The sequence below is a fragment of the Cucurbita moschata genome, unplaced genomic scaffold (genome assembly GCF_002738365.1).
Source record: "Cucurbita moschata cultivar Rifu unplaced genomic scaffold, Cmos_1.0 Cmo_Scf00045, whole genome shotgun sequence".
Lineage (NCBI taxonomy): Eukaryota > Viridiplantae > Streptophyta > Magnoliopsida > Cucurbitales > Cucurbitaceae > Cucurbita > Cucurbita moschata.
The window spans coordinates 1479749-1493914 of record NW_019268561.1 but is presented as its reverse complement, the minus strand read 5'-3'; the positions used below and the strand labels follow the sequence as shown (position 1 = coordinate 1493914).

The window sequence follows — 14166 nt, the reverse complement described above, 5'->3', positions numbered from 1 at the left end:
TAAGCAATGTTTAACAAACAAATGTAACAGTAGGTACCAAATATAATGAATGTGGAAGATGTAACCAAACGAAGCTTGTTAGATTGGTTGAAATTAATATCAACAGCTTTGTATGGTTCGATATTATTGCTAAATGACTACAAAACCATGCCATGTTACCTAGTACTTCAAACACGCATAACCCATGCCCAAGCTCCAAGGATTGGTTAGTGACTTCAACTTACAGCTACCTAGGTAAGTGTTTTTACTACTATTTGGGTTGGATGAATTATTTGAAGTATGAACGAAGCATGCTTTATGGCCCTTGTACGTGTCGTACCTTGCAATTGTTATGTTATGATGAGAATGTCATTGTAACAACCCTAGGTTTCTACTAATCTAAAGTCATTACTGTCATCGTAATATACTCTCTTATGCAGAAATAAACATTTAAAATTTCACCATAAACACTGTCATTGACTTACATGTTCAAAAACATCTTTAAAATAATATAATGCAATATTAAATAAAACAAGTACAATATTTAAAGTAAAAACGCCTTATACTCACCTAAAGTCGAAGAAATGAAATACCACTATCTTATGCACATGACATGGTCTTTAATTGCGATTTCGTGGCTAGTCATATATGGGTGTCTTGCCTTTACCTGAAATAGAAGTAGTACATGACTTGAGTATTTTAAGGAATATTCAGTGAGTGACCCCACTATTGAGGTCGGGGAATGCAAACACATGCAACTCATAATTAGGGACTTATCGTTAAAACCATCCTAGGGGTGGCCTCCAGTTCTGACAAAATTAGATGCGTAGTATTTCCTTACACACGACCTACACATGCGAGCGTGAATCCCCAAACGGTTTGCACCCCCTAGACCCATCATAGTCAGGCTAGCTATCTGTAGCCAAACGTCCAGAGGTTAGTAAACCCCTGAGTGTCATGTGAGGCATGATGTTGATGATGATGACATCATCGTAGTACACGTGTCCGTACTCATCATCATAAATGGAGAAGTAACTCGATGTATATGAACACACAAAATGCATGAAGTCCCTATAGTTTTCATCTTTAAATCATCTTTATGACAACCTTATTCATCATTCACACATCACTCTAGGTAGTGTGCATGTGTTGGTTCTCATACGTTCCTTGTCATTAACATCATTTAGGTATGTGCCTTAGAAAATTTGTCGTCATAATATATCATGACTGTAATGACCCAAAATTTTCTACTTAATTTAAGGTCGCTACTGTATACATACCATAAACATTGAATGCGGAAGACTTCATTTAAATTTCATAAAACATAACCTTTATCTTAAAACACAGTCATGGACTTACGTGTTTTGAAAACATCTTTAAAACGACACAACAAAAGACCCGAAATAAAATAAATAAGCGTTTTAGTTTAAAACATCCCATTCTATCCTAAGCCTAAGAAAATAAATACCACTATCCTATGCATGTGCCATGATCTCGAGTTGTGATGTCGTCGTCAGCTGTACAGGAATGCCTTGCCTTAACCTGAAAAATGTAGTAGCACATGGCTTGAGTATTTAAAAAAATACTCAGTGAGTGACCCACCTATTGGGGTTAAATGCAACAATCACATGCAATGAAATGATGAGACCTGTCTTCCATTTCGTTTCATTTTCCCTACAGTGTAATCCTAACAGGTAATTGTGGACGTGTACCATATACTCTACACGCAGCCCATACGTGCGAGTATGGGCTCACCAGCTAGTTCGCACACCGCTGGGCCACTGTCCCTAGCCGGTGGGCATGCTCTGGTGGCCCATCGGGACCCGTTAAAACTAAAACCGTCACGGCAGCGCTATGCAGGGCATAACGATCGTTGTCCTGCCATTTGGATGTACACGTCCGTACCCTCGTGATGGGATAGGGGTATCCCCCCAAATGCATGATCACACAATATGCATGAGGTCCCACTAGTCCTACAGTCATCATTTAATGAACATAATCCCGTATCACGTTTTCATGCTTACATGTCATTCTCATTCTCATTCTCATTTCCTTACATATCATACATATTCCTAGCGGGGTTATGTATCATGCAATTTACCGTATTTCATGTCATACAATTCATTCAGTTACATTTCAATACTCATACAACAAGCCATAATCGTACAAGGGCCACACATCGTCACATGCATTCATATCACATCAACTAAGCAGCATAAATAACATACATTCACGTTCACATGATTTCGTACTTAAGCACAATAATCTAGCATACAATGTATCATATTATAACCAAGTCAATAACGTAAACACTTCATAGTCATATCGTTCTCTAACTTATCATAGCCTTAACGTTCTTATACCTATCACAGACATATCATTACGTGAAGTACCTTAGTCATATCGTCACAAGAACGTACCCTAATGCTATCGTTCCATCAATCTATTAGAAACCTATCCCTTTCTACCCATAACCTAACCGTATTCATTCATCAATCTCTCATATCCATAGCACTCCGGTATGTAACCTAACTCTAACGTTTCATGAACGTATCTTACTCCTATCGTTACATTTCGTTTTGTGCATCCTTCTCGTATCCTATCTCAAACATCTCCTAGAGCACATCGTACCATAATTATTATCATACAATCCACATCACATAACATAACATAACATATAGGAAGCATATCGATCCACAGACAATTCACACATATCAATATATATGACACGTGCCGAACCATAGGACACGTATCAACATCAAATATAATCATGCCGATAGTAAGGTCACTTACCTGGTCAGCTTAAGTCGCTGTCACGAATATATCTTTAATTAAAGTTCGATCCCGTCATTTGAAATCCGAGTCAACCTATATGAGCCCATGACATTAGTTTCAGGTTTGAACTCTACAACATTATTTCTCTAATTTACATGGGTCCATTGTTAAAAGTCTGAAATGTTATATATCTATAATTATATTTTTATTAAAAATCTTATTTTTCATACTGTTGTATAAGAGAGTAGATATAGCTTTTTCAAATTCTAGGCTTTACTACTCTCGGTAACTCTCTGTATTTATGGTACGTGTTTACCTTTTTCCCTCTATATTTAGTTTGTGGTTTTTAATTTTTTTTTATCTGTTTCCTTTTAATTCTGTTGTCATGCCTTCCAAATTTACAGTGATCTCTGTTTCCAAATCTTTCCTTATCTTAGTGTTTCCTATTCAAAAGTTTTCTTGGTCATTCTATCTTTAATCTATTCATTTGGCTACTGATAAAAATTTAATCTAATATTACTAATCTGACGTGATTGACTATAGAATCGTATAAATGATTGACATTTAGTTTCTAACTCAAAGCTAGATCATTGTAATAATTCAATGAAGATCTAGTTGTGATTTCTAAAAAATATAGGATAAAAGAAAATAACGATTTAATATATACCTTGTTGATAAGATCTATCTTCACGTAAATCTACTGTGAATCCCAATTGGGTAAAGGTCATTCTCATTTTTTTTTTTCTCAAGTAAATCTTACGATTATTGATTTTTTGTTTTTTTTTTGCAGTAATAGTTATTTGCGTCAGGATGGGTTGAGGAGAGATAATTGAAAGGGATGAGAGGTTAGTAGAGAGAGGTGGAGAAATATTGTTGTTATTTATTTATTTATTATTATTTTAACTATCTTATTATAATTAATTTTATTTATTTATTTGTTTATTTATTTTTTGCTATTACAATGACAGTTAATACACACACTTAATATGAAATAACATCCTATTAAGTCATCTCGTCATCATGTTATCATACATCATCATCATAACATCATCAACATCATGTCATCATCATATTACGTCATCGTATAACATCATATAACATAGTCACTTATCATATAACATAGTCACATCATCATATAACATAGTCTCATCACCATACAACATAGTCACATCATCATATAATATAAAGCATAAATGACACGTGCAAGGGCCATTAGACACGTGTCGTCATACACGAGGCAAGTCTTTCGACCGAACCGATAGTAAGGCCACTTACTTGGTTGGTTTTAGCCAACTTTCTCCTAAACTCGAGTATGTTTGAATTCTGTCCCTCAAAGTTGCTCCAAGTATCATTGAGAGTTGTTTCCTATTATAGAACGTTCATCTCGTGTCGTTAACAATTCGCATTTCTAACTTAATTTTAGAATGTTCATCTCGTGTCGTTAACAATTCACATTTCTAACTTAATTCAACTTGAAGTGAATTAAGTTGGGAAATAGGACGTTATATCGACCTCAATTACCTTAACTAAGGTCAAATTCAGCTACATAAAGGTAAAAAAATGTAAGGAATGGTGTGAAATTGTACAACCTGAGCCCAGTAGCCGCTTTGCAGCCATTAAAGCCGCGCGAGCCGGGCCAAGCCGATCGGGTTGAAGGAGTCGGCATCTGCATGCACGACATGTGCTACTGGGTTGCATGTGAGGGTTGGGGCTTGGGCTGTGTCGTAGCTGTTGGGTCGTGGCTATGGTGTTACTGGACTTTGGATGTGAGCCGAGGCTTAGTGGCTTGTTAGTCTTCGGGGTTGGTTGATGGATCGGTGCAAACGATTATTCGACCTAGATACGGATCCATGGATCTCGTCTTCCTTGCCCGAATCATGTTAGATCTGATGATATTTTTTCTCTCCTCTCGAACGTCTCTGACGTTGTTCCATCGTCGTCTCTGCTGTTCCTCAACCTAGATCTGATCTCTTTCACCTTGCACCGACCTGCCCTTTTATTCCTATGGCATTAGAGGTATTTTATTAAAGTTTAGGACTAAACCAAGCCCATTTGACTGATTCAATGCATGATGGACCATTAAGGTGCTCCATTTTTACCAAATTAATAAAAAAAACTCTAAATTGGATGGAAGGGAAAGCATGCATAGATATCCATATTTAGGTACGAAAAAAATGTTCTTGCCTTGTATAATGTTATGATAGGGAGAAGATTAAGGGTCCGGCCGAATAACTCCTAATTGTGAACTCGACATGGTCGTTGAGAGTCTGGATAACATTTTAGAACCAGCTATATTTTATGCATACTCTGTGCACAAGTTTGCCCGTTCATTTCTCTTTTTGTGAGTTGGTAGACCTAGGATTGTTCTCTTTGGGCTTCCCCTTTCGGATTTCCCCTCAAGGCTATAAAATACGTCTGTTAGAGGAAGGTTTCCACACCCTTATAAAGGGTGTTTTGTTCCCCTCCCCAACCAATGTGGGACATCACAATCTACCCCCTTCTGGACTCAACGTCCTCGCTGACACTATTTCCTTTCTCCCATCGATGTGGGACTCCCACCGAATCTACCCCTTTGGGGCCAGGGTCCTTATTGATTTATCAAAGAGAATGGGGAATAAGTACGTACAAAAGGAGATGGAAGGGAATGGGGAATAAGTACGTACCGGGGAGATGGAAGAGAATGGGGAAGAAGTATATAGAGGGATATGGAAGGGAATGGGGAATAAGTACGTACCGAGGGAAATGGAAGGGAATGGGAATGGGGAATAAGTATGTACCGAGAGAGATGGAAGGGAATGAAAATGGGAAATAAGTACGTGCCGAGGGAGATGGAAGGGAGTGGGAATGGGGCATAAGTATGTAGAGGGAGATGGAAGGGAAAAGGGAATAAGTACGTACACGAAGATGAAAAGGAATGGAGAATAATTACGTAAGAGGGAGATGGAAGAGAATGAGACGTTAGTAGCGACTCTAAATATATAAAAATTTAAGGTCGTTACGTGAATCTACTTAAATTTCAAATATATACTTATATTTATGTATTTAGTAAATATTAATTATTTTAATATTTAATATATGAAATACAATAAATTTATTTTTTCTTAATATATTAAATATTAATTTTAAACACTTTTACATTTAAATTAAATATATATTTTTTCAAATATGTATGTATGTACCTACATAAATTATACACAAATCCAAATAATATTAAAATGAAAATATATAAAATTTTCCGATAAAAAATCATGTCATTAAATGAAAACCTACCAATAAAATTATTTAATATATGAATTTAAACAAAGTTTTAATTTATGAACTAATCCAATTAAATTTATGCAATTTTTGATATTATTAAAATTAATAATTTAGTTAGGTGATAAAATAAATTAATCTAATTTTCATTTGAAGTAAAAAAAAAAAAAAGTTGGGAATGACGTTGTCAACGAACATAATGGTGATTAGTTAGTTTTGGTGTATATTTAGAGAGTGAATGGTGAATAAATAGAAAAGAAAAGCAAGAGCTTCATCTCACTCATTCAAAAATGGGAACAATGAAGCTCTCCATCTTTATCCTCCTCGTCTTTGTCGTAGCTGTTCCGCTCTCCTTTGCCTTACATGAAACCTCCAACGCTTCATCCCTTGTCAACGATAATGCTGCATATAGCTTCTTTGGCGGAGACTCCTCCGAAGCCATGACTGAAGATAGTCGTCGACAACTTTTCCAATATGGATTCGTTTATAATAAGGAAGCCCGCAAGAGGTATTTAAGCTACTATGCACTTAGGCAGAATAATATCCCTTGTGGCCGTCGTGGTACCTCTTACTATGATTGCAAGAAGCGTAGAAGGATCAATCCTTATCGTCGCGGTTGTGCCGCTATCACTGGATGTGCTCGATTCACTGATTAAATGAAGTTATGTTGTCTTGTTGAATTGGATTGTCTTTACTTTTATCATCATGTATCTTTCATCATCCTCATGTATTCATCTGTTTGGTCTCCTTTAATTTTATCTCGGTATCTTGCTTTTATTATAATGGATTGATCTAATCGGTCTCCTTTTAAATTTATTTTGGTTATTTTTTTATTTTTTAAATCCTCGTATGGTCTCAATCCTTATTATCGTGGTTGTGCCACCATCACTTGATTTAGTGATTGAAAGGAGTTCTATTTTCTAGTTAAATTATTTCAGTTATTTTTTTTATTTTAAATCTTTGGGTTTGAATTGAAAAAAAAAAATATGTTAATTATTAATCTAAATAAAATGATTTCAATTTTATCCCATAATATTTATGCTATTGTTAAATGTAATTTGGATAAAAATTTTGGAATGTAATTTCGAGTGTGAATTCATTATTATAATTGTATGTGAAAGAGAGTTGAATAGATATCGGTTGTGTTTGAAAGGTTATGAATCAATTGATATGAAAGGTTATGAATCAATTGATAAGTCCAATACCAATATATATTGTCTGCTAATACACGACCAATTAATGTTTGGATAATTTTTTTTTCCAAAATCATCTTATTTTCGGGACTCACTGAAATCTCTTGGATGGTTCCACAATTGGTTCTAATTTGAACGACTTAAACAAGTCCGCGTGTAAGATATCAAGTCTGCGTGTAAGCACAAGTGTTGATGACAACAAAAATTGAAGTGAAATTGAGAGGATGAATGATTTGAATTGAAATTGAGAGGATGAATGATTTGAATTTTATAGGATGAGTGATTTGAATTTTATAGGACGAGATTTCATTGCTTCCCGGAGTTGGTTGGGATTTATGCTTTCACACCGGAGTTGGTTGGGATTTATGCTTTCACACCTCCTCCTCCTCCGTAACTAAATCACACCTCCTCCGTAACTAAATTTGTTAAACAAATTATTACTTCTCTATCTTTAGAAATGTTTCAGTGTCCTTTCACCACCCCTTTAGAGATGTATCTACTAGTCTTCACCACCCCTTTAAACTGAATTCAACACCCCTTTAGAAATTTATCTACTAGTGTCCCTCCAACAAAACTGAATTCTACCGAAATCAGTTTAGGTCTGCGATTTGTTCATCACTTCAGCAAGTTGAGTTCAATTTGTTCATCACTTCAGCAAGTTGAGTTCAATAATGCCTTCTTTACACGATGTGCTTACTCCTTCCATCGCAACACAGGATTTTTAGACAACTTAATAGTTGACATATTATCATAATATATAACCGTTAGACAACTTAATACTTGACATATTATCATAATATATAACCGTTGTACCTGGTTGCTTATTAAGAATTCTGCTTCTGTAGTTGAGAGTGTTACAATAGGTTGCTTCTTTGAAGACCAGCAAATAGCTCTTGAACTCATCATGAAAATACTTCCTGAAGTACTTTTACGATCATCTATATCACCTGCATAGTCGCTATCTGTATAGTCAACCATCTTCGAATCATCTTCTTTCTTGTAGAATACCCCCAAATCAAAGGTTTCTCTCACATAACGAAGTATCATTCTTGCTACATTGAGATGTTTTTGTTGGTGTTAATATAACACATGCGGAAGCAATTTGGATCTTAGGCACTTTTAGAACATCAATTATTGTAAATTTACTAGCATGTTCATAAGTATTAAAAGTTAATGAGTTTAAATACTAACCTTTTGTAGTTCAAACTCTTTTTGCCTCACGAACCGGTTTCGAACCACCACCAGTGTCTTCTCCACTATCCTCCGGCCTTAGAACGGGATTGTGGAATCCGGTGAGTGACTAAACTTGGGAGGGATTTTGTATATGTGAAAGAGAGTGTTTGTGAGAAGTTTTTCTCAAGGTTTTTCATCAAGATGAAGAAATCCCCTCCAAGTATCATGATCACTCTATTTAAAGAGTCAAGTTTGCATGTTCATGCAAACTTGAGATCACCAAATTTTGACACTTAAAATTCCACTCAAATGTTTGGGATTATGTGGCAAGCATGCATGTTTGAGTTAACTAAATTTTGACACTCAAAATTCCACTCAAACTTGTGGGGTTTATTTGGCAAACATGCAAGTTTGGTTAAACCAAATTTTGACACCTCAAAATTCCACTAACATGGCTTTTTCCATTAGATGAAAGTCAACATTTTGACTTTCTTCATTTTAATTCAACAATTAATTTGAATAATGAATTTCAAATTAAAGTAACATTAAATGATTAATTAAACTATTTAATTAATATTTAATATTAATTCAAATGCCAATCCCAATCAATTCCGACACATAATTGATTAAGATATTTAAATCTTATTTAAATATCTCAGATTCTCTCTTTTCGTTTAATTCGTGAATAAAACAAAATTGCGGTTAAATATATCGTATATATGTAACGCATATTCCCTAATTTGAATTCGAACACTTCGAAATCACTCGTCACATTGTTCTATGGTTTAGTCCAATATGAGCTAGCAGAGGGACCTAATGGACCTATAGATCATGGGCTCCAACGATTCAAGATTAACCGATTAAACTCATTAACCTGGTTAACCAACATTCGTTAACTATTAGGACACTCCACTATAACCTAGTAGTTGCACTCCCCTCACTATAGATATATTTCTGTCCATTTGATATAACCATGATTAGTAAGTCGATCCTTCACAGGTTGTTCGTAACTAGAGCTGGGTCAATTTACCGTTTTACCCCTGAAGTTACTTCTTGTTCCTTATGTCTCACTGATCTTCTAATGAACAATTGGTTTATGGTCCAACCAGTAAACCGAATCCCTCTCAGACCAATGAAAGGGTGGGGGCCCCTTGTTCAAGACCTGGAGTCAGTGCTTAAGGGAACTACCTTTCTTCTATCCCTAAAAGTGGGTAGGAGTGAATTCCGTCTTGCACCCCACGTCCCCAGCCATTCACCCAGTCTTACCCCTGAAATGGGAGGCCTGTTGAGTTGGTGAACTAGAGCCACTCTCACCCATGCAAATCTAAGGATAATTCCGAGTAAACAGGAGTTCATGGTTAGCTCAGGATTAAAACCGAGTTACCTAGGTTATCGAATGAAAAGAAAATCAGTCTCAACAGTAAACGACTTTATAAAGTGAGAGTGGTTTTCTTCATGGTCCGATCTTATGCAATACTCATTGCATAGGACGCCCCCACTCACATGTTTCCACATACACAATTTAGTGATCACATTGTTTATATCATATACAAAAGTGGGCCGCATCCATAGTGTCCCCAGAATAAGGTACTCAGCCTTATCCTTATACTATAGATCATTTTGACTATATACTTGAACTTGATCCACTCTTATGTCTCTACATATAGTTCAAGTAATCATACTATAGCCAGAGTGTTCTTAGTTTATTGAATTTAGATTAATGATCGTAAAGTTCACTTTATTCAATAATAATTTTTACTGAATAAACATCAATAATAACTTTATTGAAATTAGAATATATCTTTGTTTACAAACTATGAGTTTTAGGACATAAAACCCAACAGTTTTTCCGTTGGATGCTCCTAACCGCATACATGATGTCTGGTCTTCTTGAAGTTAAGTACATCAAACTTCCCACAATTTGTTTGAAGTACCTATTATCAACCTCTTGCCCTTTAATATCCTTGTGCAACTTCAAACCCAATTCTGATGGAGTTCCAAATGTGCACTCATCCAATTTAAATCTTTCAAGTAATTCTTGAGCATATTTCTTCTGACAGATAAAAATTTAAATCTTTCAAGTAATTCTTGAGCATATTTCTTCTGACAGATAAAGTTAACTGCAAGAGTTTGAGTAACTTCTACTCCAAGAAAATATCTCATCAAACCAAGATCTGTCATTTCAAATTCCTTCATCATGCTCTTCTTAAAAATTCAAACATTTCTTCATTATTGCCAGTAAATATTAAATCATCAACATATAAGCAAATAATGAGAATGTTACCTCCCTTTTCAGTTTTCACATACAACGTATGTTCATACGAGCATTTAGTGAATCCCATCCTTTCAAAATGAGAATTAATGCGACTGTACCATGCCCTGGGAGCTTGCTTCAAACCGTACAAAGCTTTCTTCAACTTGTATACTTTTTCCTCTTTACCTTTTTGAACAAAACCTTCTGGTTGCTCCACACATACCTCTTCTTGATGCTCTCCATGTAGGAAGGCCGATTTCACATCAAGTTGATAAATTGGACAAGATTTCTGTGCTGCAATAGAAATTATAAGCCTGTAGTATCTTGACGTGCCGCTGGTGCAAATACCTTCTTATAATCAACTCCATACTTCTGCTTGTATCCTTTTGCAACGAGTCGCACCTTGTACTTATCCACCTCATCGTTTTCGTTCAACTTGGTTTTGAAAACCCATTTTACTCTAATTATTTTTTGCCCTCTAGGAAGATCAGTGAGCTCCCAAGTCTTGTTCTTCTCTATGGATTTGATTTCACTATCCATAGCTTCCTTCCATTTCTTCTCCTTTACCGCTTCTTCATAGACAATTGGATCACTATCCATAAAGAATACAAAATAAATACTATCACTTGATTCATAGTCCATCTCATAATCAACCATCCAATTTGGTCTCTTTCTTGTTTTTGGATTTCTTTGATTATGATCATGATCTTCTACTGGTTCTTCTTGTTGAGCTTGTGATGTGCTCTCTCCATGCTCATAGTGAGGCTGAATAGGGGCTTCAGTTTGTTCTTCTTCAAGATCTACAGGAATCTGCTGATTCACAGTGATCTTTTCTTCCCATGTCCAAGTCTTCTTTTCGTCAAAGATTACATCACGACTTACCACCACCTTCTTTGTCAAAGGATCATAGAGCTTGTACACCTTAGAAGTCTCGCTTACTCCAAGGAACACACACTTCAAACTCTTGTCCTCAAGTTTCTTCCTTTTCTCATCAGGAATGTGTGCATATGCTATGCACCCAAAGATTCTAAAGTGGTCTACTGCAGGTTTTCTTCCGTTCCATGCTTCTTGCGGAGTCATATCTTTAACAGAAAAAGTAGGGCTCCTGTTGAGAATGTGAACGGACTACATGACAGCTTCTGGCCAGAATTCCTTCGGGACTTCTTCTTTATTTAGTAAACTTCGAACCATGTTGAGAATGGTCCTGTTTTTCCTTTCGGCCACACCATTTTGTTGTGGTGTATATGCTGTTGTTAACTGCCTCCTTATGCCCTTCTCTTTACAAAATTTAATAAACTCGTTCGAGAAGAACTCTCCACCTCTGTCAATTCTTAAAGCCTTGACTCTTCTTCCAATTTCCGTCTTCATAGTAGTACAAATTTTTTTGAAGCAATGAAAGGCTTCTGATTTGGCGTGCAAGAAATAAGTCCATGTTTTTCGACTAAAATCATCGATGAGGGTCATGAAATATTTCTTGTCACCATTTGATGCCGGAGAGATGGGACCACATATGTCTGAATGAATCAACTCCAAAATTGCTTGAGCTCTTCTTGATTTTCCGGATGGAAAATAATTTCTTTCATGTTTTGCTACTACACAGCTCTCGCAAATTTCTGTTGGAGGAGTAATATATGACAACCCAGTTACCATCTTCTTTGAAGACAACGTCTTTAATTCTTTGAAGTGTAGATGACCATACCTAAAATGCCAAAGCCAGGTGGTATCTTCTTTCACCATCAAACTTTTGGCAACGATATTTAACGTCAACGGATATAGACGGTTGGTGGTCATCTTCATCTTAGCAATCAATCCTCTTTTGGAATCATAAATCTCACATTCATCATTTTGGAATGTGATCACATACCCCTTTTCTTGTAACGGACCAATACTAAGTAAGTTGGCCTTCAACTCAGGAATGTAGAATACATTAGAAATAGACTCTACAAAGCCATTTCTAATCTTGATATCTATGGTTTCTTTCCCCATCACTTGGATAGTTGAATTGTTGCCAAGAGAAACAGTAGTATGAAAATTTTCATCCAGAGTTGAGAAGAATTCCTTACAACCTGTCATATGGTTGCTGTACCCAGAGTCTACGACCCATACACCTTGATCTGCAACCTTCATAGCATGGAATGACATTAACAATATTTCTTCTTCTCTTCTCTCCACAAAATTGGATTGATCTCTTTTCTCCTTTTGAGCCTAATATAGCATTCATTTTTGTAATGTCCAAGGCGTCCACATCTGTAGCATTCCACCTTAGACTTGTCAAAGTGTCTCTTGCCTTTGTTGTCATAATCGTTTCTGACTAGATCTGCTGACCTGCTAACATCTCCACTTCTTTTTCGACTGCCTCTCCCACGACCTCTGCCTCTTCTTTGCCCTCTACCTCTAGGGCTTGAAGTTTCACTTGGTGTAGATATCTTTAAGGCTGTCATCTTCTCTATTGCACTTGTACGATTGAGTCTCTGTTCATGTACTAACAGGGAGCTTTGGAGTTCATCTATTTGCATCTCTTCGACATTGTTTGCTTCTTCAATAGAACATACAATGTAATCGAACTTTGAAGTTAGTGATCGCAAAATCTTTTCTACGACCGCAACATCCGTGATTGAATCACTATGCATCCTCATTTTACTTGCAAGACTCATAACCTTGCCAACATAATCATTCATCGTTTCTCCCTTTTGCATTTGGAGAATTTCAAAGTCTCTTCTAACTGCTTGAAGTTGAGCATGTTTTACTCTCGTTGAGCCTTGATACTTCCTCCTCATAGAATCCCAAATTTCCTTGGACTGAAATAAATAGTTCTTGACCTTCAGGTCTTTCAATTTCGATGCTGCCAACAGCTGTTGTTGGCCAGCTAAGAGTACCTCGCCTTCATTTGGCTCTTCATAACCTGTCTCCGCCATATCAAAAAACTCCTTTGATCTGAGAAAATTTTCCATCAACATCACCCAATGATCATAGTGACCATTGAACCTCGGGATGGTGGGCTAAACGTAGCTCTCAATTTATTTTTCTGCTGCCACCTTGTTGCTGCAAGATCGCTCTAATACCAGTTGTTGGTGACAACAAAAATTGAAGTGAAATTGAGAGGATGAGTGATTTGAATGATTGGAAAGGGAGGTCATTTTATAGGACGGGATTTCATTGCTTCTCGGAGTTGGTTGGGATTTCTGTGGATGAAATTGCTTTCACCTCCTCCTTCTCCGTAGTAACTAAATTTGTTAAACAAATTATACTTTTTCTATCTTTAAAAATGTATCTACTAGTGTCTCTTCAACAACAAGTCTGCGTGTAAGATATCCAGCACAAGTCTGCGTGTAAAATATCCAGCATTCGATTGTTGAACGACTTCAACAAGTGAAGTTTGCGTGTAAGATATCCAACATCCAACAAATCTGCGTTGAACGAGTTCAACAAGTGAAGTCTGCGTGTAAGATATTGTAACGCACCTAATTTTCTCTATCCTAATTAGCGATGTTACCTTGTAATAATATAACGAAAGTGCGATAGTTTATGTAAGACAGC

The 14166-nt window shown here is 36.3% G+C and overlaps 1 protein-coding gene across 1 annotated transcript; it reads left to right on the top strand.

The window, feature by feature from the left end:
- Positions 1–6262: 6262 nt before the first annotated feature.
- On the top strand, positions 6263–6826 carry LOC111434550 (protein RALF-like 19). The gene has a single exon (XM_023071969.1). The coding sequence runs from the start codon at positions 6300–6302 to the stop codon at positions 6663–6665; it is 366 nt and encodes a 121-aa protein (XP_022927737.1). The 5' UTR covers positions 6263–6299; the 3' UTR covers positions 6666–6826.
- The last annotated feature ends 7340 nt before the right edge of the window (positions 6827–14166 follow it).